Source organism: Lontra canadensis, unplaced genomic scaffold, assembly GCF_010015895.1.
Source record: "Lontra canadensis isolate GAN:19392208 unplaced genomic scaffold, GSC_riverotter_1.0 scaffold9, whole genome shotgun sequence".
NCBI lineage: Eukaryota > Metazoa > Chordata > Mammalia > Carnivora > Mustelidae > Lontra > Lontra canadensis.
Window position 1 is genome coordinate 9,322,159 of NW_022631003.1, and position 25,138 is coordinate 9,347,296.

A 25,138-nucleotide genomic window follows, 5' to 3' on the forward strand; every position below is an offset into this window, starting at 1 on the left:
TTTTTATGAAAAGGAAATTTCTCTCCTGTTCTCCTTTCCCCTCTTCTGTACTTCTCATTTGTCAAAATGTCAACCTTTAATTCCAGTTGCCTTGCTTGTTTATCCTTTAAATCTTAATTTATTCCTAACTTTACTTGTCCCTTTTCTAACTAACATAGAAGCCTGTTGTTATTCCAGAAAACCTATTCAAAACATTGCAATCCCCAATGTGCTAGGGGACTATGCATTGGCTGATACCCAATTCTTTTTGGTTTTTATCTTCAATTGCTATTTTCCCCTGAATATCTTGTATGAAACATTTTAAGATTCACAGGCCTACTGACTGAATGGATCTTATTCTATTAAGAGAAGCCCTTTTCTTTCTGAGATGCACTATAGCTGCCTCCTCACCTAATGGAATTAAAATCACTATAGTAACATGGTGAGCAACTTATAGGAATGGAATTCTCATTGTATATTCCCATTTATACTAATCAAAATGGTACTTTTTGTTCTTAATTTTGGCTACTGATGAAGTCTGGCATGAGTGAACCATTGCAAAATTCATTAGAATTAGTCTTTTGCATAAACAAAACACTCAGAAAAAGTGTAGTTGTGAAAGTATTTCAGAAAGCTGCATAAGCACAATTTCCTATAGGCAAGTTCTACAAGCTAGGAGTTACACAGCTCTGACCCTTAAGCTTCTTACATTGTGTGATCACCCCTCTGGCTTTCACAAAAAAAAAAAGCAAAAAAAAAAAAAAATAGTCAAAACCAACACTGTACCTTCTGAAGCATTTCAGCAAAGTCAAAAACACAGAAAGTTTGTACAGCAGAGGAATTCAAAAGTAATATTAATATCAAAACAATGAGACACAGAAGGGCAGGAAAGTATGAGAATCCTTCCAGTAGGATTAATCCATTCTTTACATGATGGAGGAAACTGTGACTTAGTTCCACAAGTAGGTACTTTTTCTTTCAATTTCGTCAAGTAACTCTAAATCATAAATTTACAGCTAATGGAGAAGATGTACTACAAGTGACTCAAAAGAAAAAAGCAAGCTGTTTTAAGAATTGAGAAAGAAAAAAAAGAGAAAGGAACCATCAGCCAGATGGTGATGAGTCAGTCAAACACATGTGCAAAAGAAAACATGCCTCCATCAGCAAATTGCACAAATTAATAATTTACCAGGAAGTGCTAAAGGCATTTATCAGAAAAATGTCAATAAAGTCATCTCCTCCCACCATGTACATTTTCTTTGCAAGGGCAAAAAGGCATTTCCTTTACATGATATTCTTAAAATCACCCCTGGCCTAGAAAAATGGTAATTCAAAGCCTAGGACAAAGATAAGCTTCATGGTAATAAAGGGAAGGAATTTCTAAAGTATGTTCTATCATGGACATTCTTTCCATAATTATTTACAGATATCAATATACGATTCAGAGATGTATGGGAATTATCTCTAAATTTCCCCATTTTTTACCTAAGACACAAGTAGTTTACAGCCTTTACATTTACACTTCTACAATTATATTCAAGAAATTGAATGATACATAAAGATTGGCATACAAAATAAATTTCTAATAGGTTATAAATTTTATACTATATTATTTGATTATGATATACTATGAAGTCAAGACTCAGGAGGAATTGTTTTAGTGCCCTTCTTCAATTATTTTGCTAATAATAATCTTAACTTTATTTTTAAATAATATCAGAGAATGAAGATTTTCTAACCCTTGGTATTTCACACCGAAATGTTTCATTCCCTTTTCTGTCAAGAAATTCTTTCTTAGATGGAGCTGAAATTTCTTCCTGTAATTTAAGGCTATTTATCTTACTCGGACCTTGATGTTGACAGGCAGCCTTCCTATAATGACCATTCATATATTAGAGCCAATTATTAAGTCACCTCTTTGCCCTCTCTCCTCCAGGCTGGACATATGTAAGTTCTTTATCTTTTTTCTGATAGAATTTATCTCCAGCTGTTTCTAAATCAATCTCTCTCTCTCTCACCCTTCATCCCTCTCTATGCCTCTCTCCTCTGCTTAATTTTTCTCAATCTCCTAAACTGTTCATATTTTCTTTTTGAGATGATCATAACCAGTGATTATTACTTCCAGATTGCATAACCCTTCTTTTTATGTATATAGCAGTCCATTATTTATTTTAAAAATACTGTACTTTTTCATTCAGGGACAATCCCTTCCTTTAGTATATATATATATATATATATGAAACCCAAACCATACTTCCTACTGAAACAATGACTTAAGAGGCAATTACTTAAAGAAAGTATCCTGGTAAAGTGGAAGGAACATGAGTTAGAAACAAGATATAAAACCCAGGTCTGACTCCTAAGATCCTGTGAACACTGTTAAACTCCCTGGGCCTCTGTAAAGTGAAGATTATTATACCCACCTTGCAGGAGCGGGAAAGTAAAGGAGATAATTAAATGGATGTCCAGTGGCAAAGCAGACCCTCAAAGACCAACTAATACTATTATTCCTACTAATAGTATATTGTCATTAGGAACCTGACCCAAACACTGTTATCCAACTGTTTGGACAGAAGTGACCACAAGTGCTATAGTTCATCAATATATATAATATACCAGATGCATAGCAAAGCTATATATATATATATATATATATATATATATATAATGCACACTATACAATAAAATATGCACAAATATATCAAAGAAGCCAAAATAGTCATCAGTTGTATTCGTTTGATGGTGTGTATGTAGTGGACTGTGAGTAAGAATCGAAGCTGTGAAGAACGATCTGTTTAGAAGAGCAGGGGCTGGAAAGACTTGTCGAACAGGAAGCTAATGTGCCTGAGGCAGGAGAATGCAGAGATAGCAGGAGAAGAGCTGAGCTCACAAGAAAGGGGTCCCATGAGGTCTAGGGCTCAGGGGTCAGGCCACATGTGACAGAACCCATTAGGAACCAGAATGATTGGACAACACAATCTTTCTTCCCCCTCTGGAATTCATATGGAATATATCTGAAACTCATTAATCCTATTTCAAGTGCCAACTCTTTTTCCTAATTCCTATAAACAGATGGGATCTTTCCCTCTGAAACATCATAATGTTTCGTTTATATCACTTTCCTTACATTTACTTTAATTCAACTCAAGAAATACTTAGTGAGTGCCTACTATACGCAGGCAGTATAACAAGTACTGGAAAACAATGAAAAACACAGAGAGACCCTCTCCCTTTATGAAGCTCACATTCAATGGTGGAAAGCAGAAAGCCAGATAATATAGTAAGCACAATATTGAGAAAATTGTGTAACATGTTAGAAGGTGATCGCTAAACAGCCCCAAACAGTAAGTGGATCAGAATAGGAGAAATGAGTGAAGAAAAAAATGAGGGTGTCAGCTGACGTGTTAAAACGGGCACCCTCTTTGAGAACGTGACATTTCTGTGAAGTCTTGAAGGAAAACAGGGTTAGAATCATGGTAACATCTGGAGGAACATCAGTCTTTACCTTGGGAACAGCCAGTTCAAACATCCTAGTGTGGGAGGGAGTTTAGTTGGATTTCAGGGAAAGCAAAAGAGTTGGGGGAACAGGAGGACCATGAGTGAAAAGACAGTAATAAGAGATGAAGTCAGGGGGGATGAGAAAGTATAAATACTGGAAATACTCTGACAGCAGAGACAGTAAGTTTTCTTGACAAATAAGATCAGAAAGAGAGAAATGAAGATGGCTGGAACTTGAAAATGGTCATCCACTGAGATGGTTCATACCATAACCTGCCTTAAAATATATTTATTTGTGAAAAGTGTTATAGATCTGATTTCAAATTGTTGGCTTGTTCACTTGCTAGATGTCTGACCCTGTAGAAGTCACTTCATTTCTTAAGTTTCAGTTTCCTCATCAGTAAAACGGGTTAGAAATGCCTACATTCCAAGTATTCTATTAGGGATCAATGGGATAATACCTGCAAAGCATTTCACAAAATGCCTTGTAAATAGTAAGTACTCATTAAGTGAGCGATGTGCGTTACTGTTAGTCTTAGTATAATTTCTGTTTTTATTTCATATGTTTTATGTCTATGACTGGGTTATATTCTTGAAGGAAGTGACTGTTTTATGTTTTTGTTTTCTGCAGAAATGACCTGCTCTGGTTGTAGAGTTGGTATGTGCTTTCTCTGTGTTCTGATCGCGGCCCAGCTGACACGTTACAGTGGATGGGAAGCATGTTATCGGAAAGGACAACACATGCAAATGACTGGCCTTTTCATATTTATTTCTAAAGATGATGGAAATTGTACACATCTTCCTCATTAGCCACACAGGGATTTTCATAAAATATATCAGCCTTGATACAAGAATTGTTCAAAAGTGTTCTTGCTTTTAAAGGATCCTGTCTAAGTTTGCTGAAGTCATTTGGCAATCTCGTTCTCTCTCCCAAGCTTGTAGCAATTCTCTTCAATTTGGCATCATATGTAAATTTAATAAGCATTCGCTCACTTTCATCATCCAGGTCATTGGGTCATTGATTCTTATTTCCCTTTGTGCTTTTAGAGCAAAGAGACTATCTCAATCCATCTTTTCCGGTCATTTTATCTATGGACAGTATTTCCTGTTTCCACTGTACTTTAGGAAAAAGCACCTACATTTTCAATTAATATTAAAATGGAAAATTGTTATTTCACTGGGATGTAATTTTTTTAATAGACTATCTCTCGCATTTTTCTCTTCCCATTCTAAAAATATGTATGCAATTTTAGGAGTTTATCTTTCTTTAAAGCCTGGCTTTGAGACTATCTGTACTGAACATCACTCAGTATTTATTCAAAACCACTCAGTTCTTAAATTCAAATCTACAAAAATTAGTATTTGGTCTATTGGTTTCTAACATTTATTTCTGTATAATATTCTCTACCCCATAATACATTTCTATTCAAAAAAGTTATTTAAAGTGTAATGAAATTACTATGCAGGAGGAATAACAAAAAAACAGAAATGGGAATAATTTGAATAATTATTAAGGGAATAATTACAAGACATGATAAGTCAACAAAGCACCGATGCAATAAGAGGTTGATTGTTGGCAGAGGTTAATGTTGTTTAGTAACAGGGATCTTCAGGGAATAGAGCAGAGAAAAGGACTAGCAAAAAGTTTTTATTAAGTACCACATACTACAATACAAAAAATAATAAGTTTTATATACTACAACTCCAGTCATTACAACCTTTTCTAAGATGTCTAGATCTATCATATTATTTTAACCTTTCATACCTCTAGGAATATTCCTTCTAGAATACAATTTTAATTATGTTACTCCACTGCTTGAAACTCTTTGTTGGCTCTTCTCAGCCTCCTGGATAAAGATCAAACTTCTTAGTATTATACAAGAGGTCCTCCAGTTCTTAAGGGCTTATCTCCTCAGCCTGCCTATTGCCCCAAACACTCGCTGTTCTATAACCATGTTGAATTTGATGTTCCATTCAATCAAGGAGCAACAGGGCCTTCCTTTTCTAAACCTCCTCGATAGAATGGTCCTCCTTTGTCTTTTTGTCACTCTGCTCCCCCTTTCCCTGGCAGCTATACATTGTACATATTTTTATCATAACACCTAAAATTCTGAGGTTGACATCCATTACTTTTTCTAGCTATCTTTTTTTTCCTTTTTTTTTTGGAAACCCTCCTTCAGGTGATCCCAAGGGCCTATTAATTATGTGATTTATCTCTTATGCCGAAGGATGAGCTCATGACCCGTACTAGCTAGTCAGAATATCTGTAGGAATTGTTTATCCTTTGGACACAGGGATTGGCCAGTAGTGATCATAGCCCTTTGTGGAAACAGTTATAGATTCTGTTGTGATAAAGGAAGTTTGCTCTTTCTCTGAGCTCATTAGGATCACAAAGTTGAAGATTCTACCAGCCTAATTTCTTTGAGGTCACCTAAGAATAATCTAGATAGAGAAAAAGAGCTAAGAAGCTGATAAAAGATAGATTTCTGATGATATTGTTAAAATATCTGGAGTCAACCATTACTAAAACTACTACTACATCTCAGATTTATCAATTATTCAGTCAACAAATTCCTTTTTATTGCTTCAGATGGTTTGAGTTAGGTATCCACATTTAAAATGGTTATATTGCTACTAATACTCAGTTACTGCATTGACTTACTTATATGCTTTCTCTCCTTTGTGCCTTATTGTTACATCCTATTACTTAGCACACAGTCCCTGGAATAGGAGCAGAAGCTTATCAAATTATTCTGAATGAATGCTCCAGCCACACTGGCTGATAAAATATGGTAGTGTTTAAGAACAATCGTTCTGGAACTTAAGTTCCTGGGAAACATATTATTGTTAGACCCAATGTCCTCATCTTTAAAAAGAGAATCATTTAAATTACCATAAAATAAGGGGGTTATGAGAATTCAATGAGTTAATAAATGTAAAGTTTGGCACAGTGCCTGGCACCAAGAAGCATGCAACAAACATTAACTGCTGATCTTACTTATACCTGTACAATTATCTATATCAACTGTCATACATCCCAAAATGATATGGTTTACCCATGCTACCTACAAAGTTAAACTGGTTATTGCATATTATCTACAAACTAACTTATCTAATAGGAAGAGCCTGAGAGAAGCCAAACAGAGACCTAGACTAAGGGACAAGGTGTACATCAAGGCCTGATACAGAGATTCTCAAAATAAAGTCCCTGATAATTCAGTCAAATTGCTCTAATATTTATTTTTCCAAATTTACATTTGAAGATTATTTTTCAGATAGTCCAACAGTACCTGAGCCACTATTTTTCACTAAATTTTTAGATGTTTGATTCGGGATAATGTGAGTGAATTCAAACAATGAGGGCTCATCAAGAAAGCATGATGAATAAGTAGACAGAAAATCAGTAAGGATATAAAAAACTTGAAAAACTCTATCAACCATTTTGACCTACGTGAGATTTGTAAAATATTCCAGCCAACGACAGTGGAATACACATTCTTTTGAAGAGCATATGGTACATTTACTAGCAGACATCAAATTCTAGGCCATAAAACAAGCCTCAACTCTAAGAAAATTCAAGTCATACAGAATATGTTTAACTGACCACAACAGAATTAAATAAGAGATAAATAACAGAAAAAAAATTCTGGAAAATCTTCAAATATTCATAAAGTAAGTAACACAAGTTAAATAACGCATGGGGCAACTAAAAAATCAAATAGAGAATTTAGAAACTATCCTAAAGTGAATGAAAATGAAACCTCAAAGTATCAAAATCTGAGGCATACTTTAGGCAGTACACTTAAGAGAAAATTTATGGAATAAACATCTGAACTAAAAGAAATGTCTCCAAATAATGACCTGAATTTACACCTAAAGAAACCATAAAAAAGAGTAAGTTAAATCCAAAGTAAAAAAGAAGAAAATAGTAATGATGAGACAGGAAATCTATGACATAGAAAGTAAGAGTAAGGGCGCCTGGGTGGCTCAGTTGGTTAAGTGACTGCCTTTGGCTCAGGTCGTGATCCTGGAGTCCTGGGGTCAAGTCCCACATCAGGCTCCCTGCTCAGCAGGGAGTCTGCTTCTCCCTCTGACCTCTCTCCTCTCATTCTCTCTCTCTCTCCCTCCCTCTCAAATAAAGAAATAAAATATTTTTTAAAAAGAAAGGAAGAATAAGAATTAATTAAATCAAAGGCCTGAGTTCAGAAAATAAAGTGTATAAACTTCTAGCTACATAAAGACAAGACAAAAATTAACAATATCTGGAGTTATAGAGGTGACATTATTAGAGATTCTGTGGTTATTAAACGGATACAAGAATATCACGTACAACTTGATGCCAATAAATTAAACTTCTTAGATGAAATGAGCCAAATCTTAGAAAAGATTCAAACTACAAAGCTTACTCAAGAAGCTTAAATAATCTGAATAACCTGCTAATATTATCAAAATTAAGTTACTAGTTAAAAATCTTCCCAGGAAGGAATTCCAGGCTGTATTGGTTAAATTGCTATACTGGTAAATACTAGCACATATTTAACAACAACAATAAGAGAACATAAAATGTACATAAATTCTTCCAGAAAACTGAAAAAAAAAAAAAAAGTAATAGTTTCTGTGAGGCTAGCATTATAGTGAAAACAAAACCAGAAAAAGATGTTATAAGAAAACAAAACTACAGACTGATATCCCTCAACATAGATGCAAAATTTCTAAATTATGAAATAATTCACTATTATAAAAATAAGGGTCAGGTCATAAATTGGGAAAAATATTATTTGCATATCATATATCTGATAAAGATTCTGTATTCAGAGTATATGAAGAATCTGTGTGTCAAGCGTCCAACTCTTGATTTCGGCTTAGGTCATGATATCAGTGTTTTGAGACTGAGCCCCACAGTGGGCTCCATACTCAGCGCAGAGTCTGCTGCTCTCCCTCTGCTTCTCCCCCTGCTCACACTCTCTCTTAAATAAATAAATAAAACCTTTTTTTAAAAGAAACTCAGTAATAAAACAATCAAATTAAAAAAATGGGCTAAGGATTTGAACTGACTCTTCTGTAATGTAGATACATGAGGGAAAATATGCAAGTGAAAAAACTGGTCAGTATCATTAGTTGTTATGGAAATGTTACATAAAACTACAGTGAGATACCATTACAATACCTAAAATTAGGGGTGCCTGGGTGGCTCAGTCATTTAAGCATCTGCCTTCAGCTCAGGTCTTGATCTTGGGGTCACAGTATTGAGCACCATGCTGGGCTCCCTGTTCAGCAAGGAGTCTGCATCTCTTGCCCCTCGAACCCCTGGCTCATGCTCTCTTTTTTTCTCTCTCTCTCTCTCAAATAAATAAAATGTGTTTATTTATAAATTATATATTATATATTATATTATATTATATCATATATTATATATTTAAAAATATCTAAAATTAAGAGAACTGATTATAACATGTTTATGCTGGTGAAGATGTGGAGAAAGTAGAGCTTTGATACAGGTTCAGCAGGAATATACCATGGTACAATGGTACAACTACAGTGAAAAACAGATCATCAGTCTTAAAACATTGAACATACCTATCATATCATCCGGACATTCCACTTCCAGGTATTTACCCAAGAGAAATAAAAGCAAATATACATACAAAGAGCTGCATACAAATGTTCATAGCAGCTTTATTTGAAACAGATAAAAACTAGAAACAACCCAAATATCCAGGAGAATGCAGAAATTGTATTATATCCATATATTCTACAACATGAATGTATCTCAGAATCATTGCGTGAAAGAGAGCAGACAAAAATGAGTACATGTGTATGATTTCATTTATATAAAACTCTAGAAAATGCATTTAATTGATAGTGACAAAGTTGATCAATGGAGGAAACAGTAATAATGGGAAAGTGATTAAAAAGAGGCATGAGAAAACATTTGATAGATATGCTCATTAACTGGATCATGGTGATGTTTTCACTGTGTATACATTTGTCAGACTATATCAAACTATACCTTTTAAACATGTACAATTTACTGTATTTTAATTATATCTCAGTATAGCTGTAAAATTTCTTTCTTGTAAAATCTTCTTTGAAAAATCCAGTAGATCTATCATCACTTGAAAACACACAGGAAGGACAGTATTTTAGTGGTACTTAAAGCATACAGTGGTACTTAAAGATACATAGATATGAAGACAAGCCCATAGCTAACATCATACAAAGTGGTGAAACTTAAAATCCTTTCCTCTAAGATCAGGAATGACAAGGATGCCCATTCTCATTATTTCTATTCAACACAGTACTGGAAATCCTAGCCAAACCAACCAGGTAAAAGAAATAAAATGTATCCAAGTCAAAAAGAAAGAAGTAAAATGATCTCTTTGTGTAGATGATATAGAAAACCCTAAAGACTCCACCAAAAGTGCAACTAATACATTAATTCAGTAAAATTACAAGATACAAATTCAACATACAGAAATCAGTCATGTTTCTATACACTAACAATGAACTATCTAAAAGAGAAATTTAAAAATCAATCCCATTTACAATAGCAACAAAGGCAAATAATACTTAGCGATACATTTAACCAAGGAGATGAAAGACTTCTACACTGAGACCATAAGACAGTTATGAAAGAGACTTACAAAGACACAAATAAATGCAAAGATATCTTATGATCTTGGATTGGAAGAATTAATACTGTGAAAATCTCTATACCAACCAAAGCGATCTAAAGATTCGATACAATCCTTATAAAAATTCCAATGGCTTTTTTCAGATATCTATATTTCTATATATCAAGAGTATATATCAAGAGAGAGAGAGTGAGAGAGAGAGAGATCTCCATATCCTAAAGACCTCAAATAGCCAAAACAACTCTGAGAAAAAAAGAACAAAGCTGGAGGTATCTCCCTTCCTCATACAAAATACCTTACAAAGCTATAGTGATCAAAACAGTATGGTAATGTAAAGACAAGAACAAAACAAAAACAAAAACTGGTTACAAAGAACCAGTAGAGCAGAAAGAACAGAGAGTCCAGATATAAATCCAAGCATTTGTGGTCAACTAATTTGTGACAAGAGCAGTAAGAACACACAATGAGATGTCTCTTCAACAAATGGTCTTGAGAAAACTGGATATCCCTATGCCAAAGAATGAAACTGAACCCTTATCTTACACCATTCACAAAAATTAACTAAAAATGGATCAAATATTTCAATGTAAGACCTGAAACCATAAAACTCCTAAAGGAAAACATAAGGGAAAAGATCCATGACTTTAGTCTTGGCAATGAATTCCTAGATAAGACAACAAAAGCCCAGGCAACAAAAGCAAAATAAACAAATGAGACTACATCAAACTAAAAGCTTTGGCACAGCAAAGAACCAATAAATTGAAAAGGCAACATACAAAATGGAAGAAAATATTCACAAAATATATATTGCATAAGGGAGCAATACATACAAAATGTACAAAGAACTCACACAAATCAATAGCCAAAAAGCCCCACAAATAATCTAATTAAAAATGGACAAAGGGAAAAAAATGGGCAAAGGATGTGACAGGACATTTTTTTCCAAAGAAGACAGAAAATTGATCAAATAAAAATGTGCTCAGCATCACTAATCATCAGGGAAATGCATACCAAATCCACAATGAGACATTACTACATAACTGTTAGAATGGCTACTAACAAAAACGCAAGAGATGGGGGTACCTTGCTGTCTTAGTCAGTAGAGCATGCAAGTGACTCTTGATCTTGCAATTGTGGGTTCAAGCCCCATGCTTGAATTGCACTACTGGATATTTATCCAAAGGATACAAACATAGTAATTTGAAGGGGCACCCCACCACAATGTTGATAGCAGCACTATCAATAATAGCCAAAATATGGAATAGAGCCCAGATGTCTATCCACTGATGAATGGATAAAGAAGATGTGATATATAAATACAATGGAATATTACTCAGCCATCAAAAAGTATGAAATCTTGTCATTTGCAATCACGTGGATGAAACTAGAGGATATTATGCTAAGTGAAATAAGTTAGTCAGAGAAAGACACATACCATACGATTTTACTCATGTGTGGAATTTAAGAAACAAAACAGATGAACATAGGGAGAGGGAAGGAAAAATAAGATGAAAATAGAGAAGGAGGCAAACCATAAGAGACACTGAAAACAAACTGAGGGTTGCTGGAGGGGAGGTTGTTGGGGAAAGAGGTAATTGGTGATGGGCATTAAGGAGGGCATTTGATGTAATAAGCGCTGAGGGTTATATACAACTAATGAATCCATTAAATTCTACCCCCAAAACTAATAGAAGTATGTACTAACTACACCAAATTCAAACAAAGAGTTTTAAAAATATATAGTAAAAAAACCTCATATATAAAAAATAAATATTTTAAATTTTGATATTTTACATAAATATAGTAACATATATTTTAAATATGATTCTATACTTCCACTTATTTTTCCAAAACATCAGAAAACCTTTTATAGCCAATGCCAAGATCCATGACTTGAAAAGATATTTTCTAACACAATTTGTATCTTTACATATTATAACATATAATATTAACTCATAGTCATTGAGATAGTCATTTCATGAGTACAAAACCAAAATCTAAATTAGTGTACCTTATTTCACCTTTAGTTGTAAATAGGAATATATCAGGAAAAATGTTAGCAACAATTCTTAAAAACTTAAAACATTAATTTAATCAATTAAAAACTTAAATCAATAAAGTAAATGGAAATCCCAGTAAATGCAATTCGATCTATGCCAAAGATGAACGAGACTTTAACACTATTTTCACAATTCCCAAGTAGCTGTAAGTGTTAAACAAAAAGATATACATATTTATGTTAAATGAGAACAACTAAGGGATAGAGACAGGAAAAATCTTAATCCACGTAACAATGGGAAAAAGTTCAGAGTGGGTCTTATTTCTGTGTCTAGTCATTGGTCCACAATCTTTGTCATTCAAAGTCTAGTCTTTAAAATTTCACTTATCATGATTATTATCCATGAAAGATGTTTAATCTCCTAAATGTCCCTTAGATAATAATATTTATAAAATACATATGTCACTGCCTACACCCACTTGTACCAGCCAAGAAAAACAAGTTAAGTATTTAAGGGGCATTGATGACAAATAATCTGTCACTGTTTAGGTCAGCTCTCTTATTGATAATAATAAAAACTGACATTGACACAACACCATTTGTACAGCAATTTCATATCAAGGCTCCAAACATTTATTCATTAATACTTCCAACATTTCTGTGCATTATTTGGCAAACATTCATCTCCATCTTGCTGATTTATAAAGCAAAGCCCTAACTCATAAAATGACATGAACCTTGTGACTCTATATTTTCTAACTCAGTCCATTTCTATCAGCCAGGACGGAGAGAATATATCTCGCATGAAATAGCTGGGCCGCCCCGGGATAGTGAAATATCCAATTGGCGCTTGGGTCTTATCTATTCCCACCTTTTTATAGGCGATCCAGTCAAACACCCGGTCAATGTCTGTGGCCCGCAGCACTTCCTGTGATACTGGGTGGGAACTGGCCAAGCCATCAAGCAGCATCACTTCATGCAGAACATCCGTCAGAAACCTCTGTTTTTCCTGCAATACAGTAGACGGGGCAATATCATAGGTGGTTCGTGGTTATGACAGAATGTGTGTTCATTGATGATGCTCGTCAGTGGAGACTGAACTCGCAAGGAGAGCCCAGTAAATAAAATGCCTCTAAGTTACTCTGAAATGAAGGTGGTTGATTTGAGTGCAACACGAAACAAAATCAGTGGGCTACAAAGGGCCTTAAATAGATTTTAAAACAGTGGACGGTGCTTTAACAGCGGTTAGAGCAAATTCAGACAGTGGGCACGTATGTGAAACAGACTAAGCTTATATGTGTGTTCTACAGGATCCAGCCCACAGTTCCAGTCCCAAATAACCTTTTTCGTTAAGTTTAACAGAGGAATAAGAACTAAATTTCTGGGTTCCAGTGCCATTTTGCTATTTATACCATTTACAGGTAGTACCATTTCAACAGCTCATTCTCTCTCTCTTGCTAATCTGTCCACTTTTCCTCTGTCCTCCCCCCACCTAATTTTCTCTCTAGTACACACACACACACACACACATATATACACACCATTTATCTTCTTAAAGAACCTCAAGAGACCCCAACAAATAGCAAAAGGCAAATTGACATAAAACTGTAATATCTGTGGATATATATGTGACTTCAGGATAACGAACATAAAGTAGAGCTCAACAGGTATTAATGACCCATTCTCATAAAGTTGTGAAAACAAAGGAAATCATCAGATGTCTATTCTGTGTGATGTTCAGACCTTTGTATTTGCTCTGATAAAAGCTGATTTGTTAGGTTAGAAATAAATTGTAAAGAAAAAGCACTTCTCTGTCGTTTTAAGAAGCCTGCTTTAAAGAAACAGCTAGGGTTTTGTTAACAAAAATGCTAGCAGCTCTTAGTCCTCTGGCCTCCCGCCTTCATTGAGGGAGGAGGGAGAGAGAAAAGAAGTTGCAGGAGATAAGGAGGGCTAAATAGCCCCTAGGTAGTTCAGACTGGAGGAGTATCATTACCGAGATTAAAGACTGCAACACTTAAATTGCTATAGCTAATTTTGAGCTCACTCCTGGAGCCTTCTAGTTCTGAGCCAGCAGATAAACAGTGTGTTATTTCTGAGTGAGTTGTAATTTCAAGCTGGGAGTACACCAATCCTGGATTTTTACAAAAATGGAAATGGAAAATAAATATGCTAAAAAAGGAATAGTTAACTAGCCATTATATATGTGTGTTCTTTAAATCTGGCTTTAAAGAGGCATCTTACTTCATCACCATTTGTTCAATGATTTAATATGTTTAATCAATAATTTAATTAGTTCTCCAGCCAACTGTATACTATCATGTTTATTTCTAATAGCATATTTTTATACTCTGTGAACTACAGATCTAATTTTTTCAGTCCTTTTTCGGTCTGAGAGTCTCACACCAATGGTCCCACTGAACTGGGATTGAACTGGTCCCAGAAGTCTGCTTCAGACCCTAAGAGCCCATGATGAGAAGTTCAAACTTACAACAAATTGACAAATATGACATAAACTAATACTGTATTTCTTCTCAAATTAAGTTCCAAATTCAAGACAAATTAAGGAGAGTGAGATTGGACCTTGGGATTTAACATTTTAATAGGGTCACCTGGCTGGCTCAGTGGGTTAAAGCCTCTGCCTTTGGCTGAGGTCATGATCTCAGGGTCTTGGGATCGAGCCCCCGAATCAGCCTTCCTACTCAGTGGGGAGCCTCCTTCCCCCTCTCTCCCTCTCTGCCTGCCTCTCTGCCTACTTGTGATCTCTGTCTGTCAAATAAATAAATAAATACATAAAATCTTTTAATAAAATTTTAAGAATAAAAAGGCAGATGGCTTAGATTGAGAGAATAAGAGAAAATCATGTATTTCCAAAATAAACATGTTAATGTTACTCTAAAGCAGGTATGCAATCTTCTTACTCATTCAATTTAAAATGCACATTACAACTTTGATATTGAATTTAATGGGTAGGAACTTGGAATATATCATCATACTTCAACTTGACCAATGAACACTTTTATTTATACAAAATACAAATTAAAGATGTGGTTTCATTCCAAAGAAAAAATAATATTTAATTCTTTAAATCGTGACTGCCCACTACATTATGTAACTCAAACATCTGATCGAAACCACAGTGCAAACTGAACTTAAAATGCTATTTTATTCAAATCTTAATTTTTAATATTTAGCACCAATAAGTATATGGTGATCAATATGAAAATTTAGTGCATGTATCTTGGTTTGCTAACAATATGATTTTTAAATGCTATAAAGTGAATGGCTAAGTAATTACAAAAGTGAAACTTAAAGTAAATGTCTTAAAATGAAATTCTCTTGTTTAAGAATATATAAGTTATACATGATATGTTGCTTCATGCTTCTGAAGGAAAACAAAAACAAACCTTTGCCTCATCAGTAGAATTTCAAGAAACTGCTTAAATTTAGTAATGTTAAGTCATTAGCAAAAGATTCATTTTTGGAGAGAATGACATTGTTTAATTGAGGGGGAAAAAGGCATTAAAAAAGAGGAAAAAAAGAAGAAAAGAAAAGCCTGGCAGAAGAACACTCACAAAATTCAGAAGAGAGAACACTTTAAATTAAGGAAGAAAAAAAGAAAATTCTAGCCAGAGGCAAACCCAATTTAGCAAAACTACAAAGAGTTTCCAGGAGGGAAGCTGCTAATTTTTTATAAAAACCTGTGTCACTATAAAATTAAAAAAAAAAAAAAAAAAACTTAGCTTGTCCATCACCTGCTGGAGCCCTCCCCCACCTTCCTCCACAACTACAATAATAGTAATAGCAACAATTACAAAGTATTGATTAATTGCCTACTGTGAATCTGAGACCGAGAAAGTTTCAAAATAAAGTTCAAGAAATCCTGGCTCTAATGTGATATAAGAGATCAAACAAAATAGTTGGATACAGTGAACAAAATAATGGTTTTCTCTTACACACTAGAAATGCCAAAGGAAATCTGAAGGGGGAAAAAATCTGTAAAATAGATTTATACAAAGTTTAATGAAAGAAATAGAATTTGTTCTGATGCTTGAAGGAACTTTAAAGTTGTGTGTGTGTGTGTGTGTGTGTAATAATATATTTATGGTGCATATCTAACAGTTTTATTCTAGTTCATATTTTAAGGTCACCATGATAAGCTATTCTATCACTTTCAAAAAGCAGCACAATAAGGTAAATGTGGAACTTTAAAATTTGTTTAAATAAGTTTAATGTTAATAGTAAGAATAAATCCTACCACTCTAACATAGACCCTTCTTGGAGTTGTTGCATCTGTGTCTACATTTAAACTGTTCAAATAATACTGAATATATCATTTTGTATTGAACTATTTTTAAAAATAAATTATATTTGAATTTTTGGAGAATAGTGAAAAGACTTTTTAACTAGGTAAAGAAAGTATGAATAAATTCGGAGTTGAGAATAACACATAGAAAAAAAGAAAGGCTCCCTTATTTTTTTTTATTCGTTCATTTAACCAATGTGTATTAAATTCCTCCTCTGTGCCAGATACTGTGCTATGTCTGGGGAGGAAATATATGACAGAGACTTAGATCCTAACCTTAAAGAACTCAAAAGCGTAAGAGAAAGACCGATAAACAGCTAACTGTATTATAATATGATGGATGTTATAAAACACAAAGGATAAAATGATTAATTAGTTCAGAAAAGGCTTCACAGGGGAAGTGACATTAAAGCGGGTTGTTGAAGGATGAAGGGTTACTTAGATGAATGAGGGAAGCAGCTTTTTTAAAAAGGACAACTCCAGGCAGAGAAAACATGAAAAAAAAAAAAACAAAAAAAAAAAAAAACCTCCTCTGTGTGAGTCCTCAGTTACCAAGTGGAAGAGTCTGGTCCTAATAAATAGGCAGTAGCAGGCATAATGACATAATAAAAGTAATGTCGTAGGAAAATTAACTTATCTGTGGTATACAGGGAGGCTTGATGTATGCAGAGACGGGAGGCAGAAAGTGGCTGTTGCGCTCAGAGGGGAGGCGGCGATGATGTATTAGAACAAGGCACTGGTGAAGGACCCTTGTACCTGAGAGATATTTTGAATGAAAAATCCACCAACACAGATACCTCGATGCCCTGGTCCTCTTAGTGGATGATGGAGAGAAAGTATTAAGAGATGACTTGACAGAATTTTTTTAAAGAGTTGGGGGGAAGCTCCTGAAAGGAATGGGAGTCGTGGAAAAAAGTTTGCTTTGGAGGGCAAACTGAAGAAGACCACTTCTACGACATGTTGCTGGAAGGTGACAGTAAACATCTACAAAGCAACATGCTACAAGCACCCGAAAGGAAAGGCCCGCCTCCAAGGAGCATGCGTTAAACAACTTTTGGCAGTAAACTGTAGTCCATTTAAAAATATAAATAAAATCTCAGAATCGAGTCTTTTTTATTATTTCTTACAGTATTAACATTTCCTAGACTGGAGTTTAGTAATACATGTAAAGGGAGTTATTAAGAATTCTTACCGCAGCGTTAGACACACTTGACAAATTACCTTCCTTAACACTTCAAAATGGCTTCTGCCTGGACATGTCAGACTCTAATCCAGCCACAGGCTTGGGGATGCAGGGATGAGCATAGGAAAATAGGAGATACTACTGAAAGGTGGGGTGGGTGTCACCAAGTTTCTACAGGAAGTCTGAGCAGTTTTAGTGAAGAACAATACAAAGCAGTCACTTTGACTCCGTCACCAGCAAAGAAAGAAAAAAAAAAAAAAAAAAAACAGAGACTAATCTGAATCAAGATCAAAGAAAGTCAGATACATCAAACCAGACAAAGATGACAGCCAAGCCTCAGCCAGTTCAAGTTGTGGAGAGGTGCTCATAGGCATGAAAAGAGCAGAAAAAAACAATTCTCAGGGCAGCAGCGGGTTACATCAGAGCAGCCACGAGGACCCAATTTTCTAGGAGGATGGATATGAACACAAATGGCTCTTTGGTATTCCTGGGAGAAAAGGCAGGTACGCGCCTGTGAAGTTGATGAAAGTGCCCTACACGCCAAGGAAAGTATCTGCCATTCATGAGCTGTGTGACCTTGAGCAAGTTACTCAGTATTTTTAGACTTCACCTTCATTTGTAAACATAGGTGGTTGTGAAGATTAAATAAGAGAATTTGTTCTACAAATATTTATTGAGCACCTGCTATATCCCAGATAGTATGCCTGGTTCTGGAGATAAAAAAGATACAAAGACATGGACTCGACCTTCAAAGATTTTATAGTAGTAAAAGGAGAGGCAACGATGAAAACAAATATTACAAAACCACGTGCTGTATGTAAAAGTGGGAGTAGGTTCAGGAGACGGTGTGCCTCCGCACAGAAGGCTGAGATTTGTTCTGCCTGGGGGATGGCAGGAACAGCCTCTGAACAGTGTTGAATCTTTAAGGATGATTTGAGTTTTCTAGACAGAGTTTTCTAGAGTTTTCAGAGTTTTCTAGGCAGCAGAAAAGGGCATTTGGAACAGACAGGGGTATCTTGGAAAAGTCATGAGATTTAATGGCTTGTTTGGGAGACTACCAAGTTTTGTGTGCCAGACGGCCAGGAGTAAAATGGGGTAAATGATTATCACAGAGAGATAGACAAGAACAGAATCATCAAGGATCCTCCACGGCAAGAGAGGAAGCTAGAATTAAGAAGTGACATCACCAGACCTACATTTAGAGAGATCACGAATGAACAGTGGAAAGTGGACTAGGGTGCGGAGCAACCAGAAACAAACAGGACAAAATTGCATAATCATGTGCAAAAAACACACAGTATGGACATTATCTTGGTGCTCACAAGACACTGTAACAATTATATCTCTAAAATATAGTTCAACTTTGTGATGATCACTGATGATCAGTAAGATATTTATTTTGGAATTCTAAGATGTATGAATAAAATGCAGATTTAGACATAAATACAGACAAAGACCTATATAGATACATACGTAGATACATATACAGATAGCCAAATAGACACAAGTATTTCCTTTTTCAGTATTTTCATTTGTTTAAAGCAGTGTCTTATTGAAATATTTAATGTTCACAATGTCCTGTTGGATATAGATAAAGGTACTTTTCTAATCCATGGAATCAAATCAGTAAGAATATCTGACATTAAATATTTGAACAATGCAGTCTTATTCTATACATGTTTACAGATTGCTTTGTATATGTGACATCCTTTAGAAGCTGGGGGAACAAACACAGCTAGGACCCAGGCAACTCCCATTATGATAAGGGAGACAGGTACGTGTACAAATCGTTAGTGCCATCTGATGGGTGAAGCATTAGTAGCATAAATAAAGTACTATGCGAGTAGACAATAGAGGGAAGGTTATGGGTAGAAATGCTTTCAGTGTCTATGACCGAGTCCATTCAATCTCAATTGATCTGTCAATACGAAAAAAAAAGATATAAAATGTTATTTATGTTTTACTCCTCTGAAATCTATTCTACCATGAGATAAAGATCTTTAAGATTTCACAGCTTCAACAAAATGCCGCATAAAGCATTACTAATCTGAGCCCCTTTCTACGCAAGACTAGAACAAGTGATAGAGCTTTGTTTGCATCGTCCGGGTTTTTCAGTCTTATTCTCTGCGACTTATTCAAACCATGGCAAAGGTTAAAGCCGAGGAATACAATCAAGAATTCAAAAAAGAGAAGCAAATATATGGAGGAAAAATATTAATCAGGTTTTATTTATGTTGATATGGTATCTCTGTAACTTTGCAATTATTATCTTTGTAAACAAACACCACCGTGCCATACTTGTAAAAATTAGAAATTATTTGGATTCCGAGTTTCCTAAAATATTAAAAGAATTTTACTCCGCAGTTTTATATTGTCGTCCTACTTTTACAAAGTTCTAAAATGTCCAAGAGTATTTCAAAATTTATTCAGTTGAAAGTTAGCTAGATGTACTTGTTAAATAGTATGTCATTATTTAGCAGATTAGTTAACATTTTATAGACAGCTAAATCATATGGATGGATGAAATAAAACTAAAGAGCTAGTGAAAATAAATAGTGCTTCCCTATAGCAATGTATCTTAAAAATTAGCATTTTAAAATTTCATGTTTAAAATACACATGCCTAAGATGTTAATAATCATTGTCATGGGCAGTTTGTTAAAGCGCTCCATCTATATTAAAATCAAACTTGTGTAAACACACATATATAGTAGCCACTGAAGAATAATTTTTAAAATATCACCATTAATGCCACAAGGAAACAAGCACTGTACTGAAAATTTTACTACAATGTTTGTTTGCATAACCTTTAACAAAAAATGATATATAAACACAATAATCCAGGCAGATCTCTAGTGATATCCCATTATTCTGGGATTTCACACAAGCTTTACAGTAAGTAACTAAAATGAGTTCTATATGTTCTTATTTCTTTTAACTATCAACCACATCTCAACCCCTGCCAAGCCACAAACTTCTAAGATGCCTTATTCAATGCATAAACTAAAAAAGCAATTAAATTTCTAGAAGCCTATCTCAGATGACTTTCTAAGCCTCTCATAACCCAAATAACCCGCTGTACAGGTTTCTATGAACCGCTATATTCTCAAATGTGACTAACAGAGAAAGTGGGTTAAATTGTCTCTCCCATGACTATACCCTTCAGCCGCCTTGTTTTGTTTGTAACACACAAGTTGAATATGTCATGTCTCATATTATCTAAAATGTGGCACAGCTATGGGAAAATACTAAGAAGGAACACAAAAAGTACTTCATTATATATAACTAAATTGTGAACCTTCTGCAGACTTACTCAGAACCTGAAAAGTATAGCAGTATTGTATTCATAGGGCAGACGTTATCATCAATTAGTCACTCACGTTTTCATTAATTATGATAATCCTGGGTCTTATGGAACAATCGTGAATGTGCTTCAAATAATGCCAATCACAGTAATAATTACGAACAGGTTGTCTAATTACATAGCTCATTCTGATTCTAGCAGCCAAAAAAATCACTGTGAATAATAACCATATGCCATATGCTTTCATATAACCCTCTTAAAATGTTCATATTATTTAGCTTCCCTTTACTTTTTAGGGTTTCTTGACACCTTTCCCTCAGTTTTCCTTCAAACACTTACCCAATGCAGCTGCATATATTTGAAATCTCAATCTCCTTTTTAAGTCAATGAGTGAGTCCCTAATATAGGTACAGAAACTGTTATCATCTTTCATAAGTGATCTATTGACCTTCATTTCATAATTTTTTGTTAACTTTTGACTGGAATTTTATTATTGAACACCTCATAGATGCTATACATCAGGTTAAATGCTGAGAAATGAGGGTAAAAGAAAGTCTCTAACCTGGTGAAGCATATTGTTTAGTAAGGGAGATTTATTTCCTGTCCTTTGCTGGTTAACAGGAACTAATTCCCACTCTTCCACATGTCACTTCAGGATCCTTTCCAGAGATTTTAAGCTTCTGACAGAAAATAGCTTCTTCGTCTTTTTCAATAATCCTATCTCGACTCTGGCAGTGAGAATCTTTTTCTCTATTTCTATGCTTAATTTTTTTGACAGGCTGATAAGGCATTTCAATGAAATCAAATTTGCCAATCTTCTTTGATAACCACACACTTGTTCCTCACATCCATCACAAGGACTCACTAATATTTTGCAGACACATTAGTAATAAGCTAATGAAGGCACTACAGTATTTAACTGATAAAATATAATTCAGAATATTTTTAAATGCATTCTGACTAACCATCTTAAACAAAATAAATTTCTGTTTAAATTCTTAAAGAAACTTTCTTATACCATTCAGTCTGGAAGAATTCCAAGGATAAGCTAATCAACTCCCTGAAGTTATTAACATAGATACCAAGTGGCTAATTCATTTTATGTTATTTTAATTTGTGAAATCAAAAATAATTCAAATGACCTTAACCTGTAATAAAATGCTTAGTAACTTGATGAATGAAATTTATTAGAACATTTTTTTGTACTTTAATATCAATATTTAGTGCTATACCAGGTCAATTCATCAAATAACCTAGACTAATAAAGCTTTACATTTGTTGGGGCTCCTAGGGGGCTCAGTCGGTTAAGCATCCAACTCTCAATTTCAGCTCAGGTCATGATCTGAGGGCGATGAGACGGAGTCTCACATCAGGCTCCACGTTCAGCACTGTCTGCTTGAGATTCTCTCTCCTTCTCCCTCTGCCCCTCCTCCTGCTCTCTCTCTAAAATAAATAAATAAAGCTTAAAAAAAATACATTTGTTGCCAGATTACAGAATTCTGTATTTTCAATGAAAATAAAAAGTATTATTTTTTTTTCAAATTTGAAAATTTAAACCCATAACAACTCCAAAACATATACGGTACTTATGGCCCAGAAAGTTAACCATTCAGAAGGAAGTCCCATATTTATTCCCAGCTCTCAAAGTAAGCTACCAGAATATTTATATGTTGATTGTAATATTAATAGAGAAAATTTTCAACATTCAGAATGCAAAATCTGGACTAGCAATTCATTTATAAAGTGCAAAAATATTAAAATATTAGCATTCTAGAATCATTCAGAAATAGAGTAAGTGTACTCAAAAGTATCTTGTGAAGGCACTTTCTTTTCTCTTACTAATTTTTATGGCATTATTATTAATAATGAGTGATACTATTGTGATCCTCATTTTACAGGAAATTCACTGGTTTGCTCAAGTTTGCCTAAGAACTGAGGACTGAACCTGGCCAGTTGGGTTCTAGAGTCCATGCTCTTATCCACTGCACCATGTTGGCCAGAATTAGGAGAAATAATAGGGCAACGGTTTGTATGCACTCCACTGGAAACCATTCTCAAACTCAACTAAGACCCAATGGACATCAACCACTGCTTCTGGTGTAACCAGAGAGATTAGTTATGGACATGATCCAGACCCACTGCTAGCTCAGCTAGCAGGGCCGACCTAGCACTGAGATGCTGCCAAAATCAAGAGTCTGTTTAATACACTCAGTAAGGATTGAGGTGAACTTAGATGGAGATTCTGTTCTTGAGTCTAGTTACAGTCAGGAAAATCAGATTTATCATCTTTGCTTGATCGTAGCAAATGTTGATCTGGCCTAGAATGTTGTGCAGCCACTTTCTTCAGCCATTGAGGCTAATGCTGAGATTGTGTGGCTAATTTCCACAAAAGCTACGATGCAGATGTGAAGCAAATCACTCACTGCAAACATACTAGCACACAGGCGTGCCTGTGTCTACTCGCAGGCTTCCTTGCGGCTGGCTTTGTTTTTGTTTTGTTTTGTTTTGTTTTGTTTCTGATTCTACACAGTTTATTTTTTTTTTCCTTCTTAAGAGCTTTTATGTTAATTCCAGTTAACATACAGTTATTATTTTAGCTTCAGGGGTACAACTTAGTAATTGAACACTTCCAAACATCACTTCCTGCTCATCACACAGGTGCACTCCCTAATTCCCATCACCTGTTTCACCCAACACCCCCTTACTCACCTCCCCTCTGGTAATTACTAATCTTTAATATGTGATTCAGAATATTCTCCACTGGAAGATAATTTTTGGACCTTAAAGGTAATACCATTACACTTAAGTACATAAGAGTAACAATAATATGGGTGACAATGATCATAAAAACATTTTTTTTGATTCTTGAAACTATCCTATGATAAAAAACAGCATGAATATTTCATACATATTTTGAAGATGAAGAAACAAGATCACACAATTAGGAAGCATCGAGGGTCAAAAATTTAATCCATGGAATAGGTAGAAAAAAGGAATTGAACCTTGTTCTAGGAAACTGTAAAGTAACATTACTCTGATGAAAATAATTAAACTGGTAAAAGAGATCTGTGAGGATTTGATTTTCACACTTATCAGTGTGTTCCCCATATGAAGGTCCTATTCATATTAGACAGCAGTGAGCATTCATAAACTCTAGACAATGCAATGATATAGATGGATTACAATATCATGTGAGAGTGATTCTCTGGCAGAGAAACTAGCGAAAAAAAATCAGTATCCAATAAATGTCTAATAGTGAAAAATAAGTCAATATAGATTGATCTCTGGAAATATTTTGTCAATTAAAGGCCCCAAAATGCCAACAAAATGCTTAGCAACAAATGGAAAAATATTATTTTGTGGTGAGAAGCCAAATTATTTTCAGGCCTGGGAAGGGATATGGTTTGTGAGCTCTCAAAAGAAGCCAAAATTTCCAAGAAAAGCTCCTTATGGCCTCAAAACCAAGGCAAAAGCTTTATTTAAAGAGCTTTTATTTTTAATTAGTCATCTTCAATAGTGTAGTATGTTTAAGATTCTTCAAATTGGACCAGTCATGTGGGTAGTTAGGAAGAGAATGTAATTCATGCCAAATCTGCTCTAAAGGACCAACTGACTTAATCTTATCTTTAATCAGGCAAGTTGGGAAATAAAGAATATTTAAATAAAAATATCCTACCATACTACCACCCCTACCACTACAATCAAGAGATGACAAGTCTTCTGCATAAAGTACTTAACTTCCAAGCAAATCTGTGAAGTTTACAGAAAGAACAGGACTCAAAAGCAGAACTTAACTGAGCAGAAAGACGCTCAAAATCTACAGGAAAAGAAATGGCTACTGTAACCAAATAAATTTGATTAAATAGTAGACAACATGTTTGAGCCATATGATATAAACATGATCACTGGTGGCTAAATGTTCTACTGTTTCATTATTTGACTAATCTTCTGAGACTAACTGTGCTAAATTTTATTTTCCAAATGTATCTACGAACATGAGCAGTCTGATGGAGGTGATGGACTGTGTTTTTGAGCTATTCTATAAACAAAGCTACTTCTGACAGAGGCTACTTCTGACAGAGGATAGATCCTGAACCTACCCATACCTACTAATGGAAACCACTACACCAAAGACAGAATACAGTATACATAAGAAACTAATACCGAGCAGTTCCAAGCCTATAATACTATGAGGTTTATTCCACAGAAATTAGCAAAACAAAGGCCTCATTTTAAGT

The 25,138-nt window shown here is 34.7% G+C and overlaps 1 protein-coding gene across 1 annotated transcript in view; it reads right to left on the reverse strand.

Annotated features, from left to right (window-relative positions):
- The window catches only part of TRHDE (thyrotropin releasing hormone degrading enzyme), a 362,821-nt gene that overhangs the window by 134,232 nt on the left and 203,451 nt on the right, over nt 1-25,138 (reverse strand). Inside the window, exon 6 of the mRNA XM_032854781.1 lies at nt 12,983-13,120. Within this exon, the coding sequence (XP_032710672.1) occupies nt 12,983-13,120 (138 nt within the window). The remainder of the gene's footprint in view (nt 1-12,982; nt 13,121-25,138) is intronic.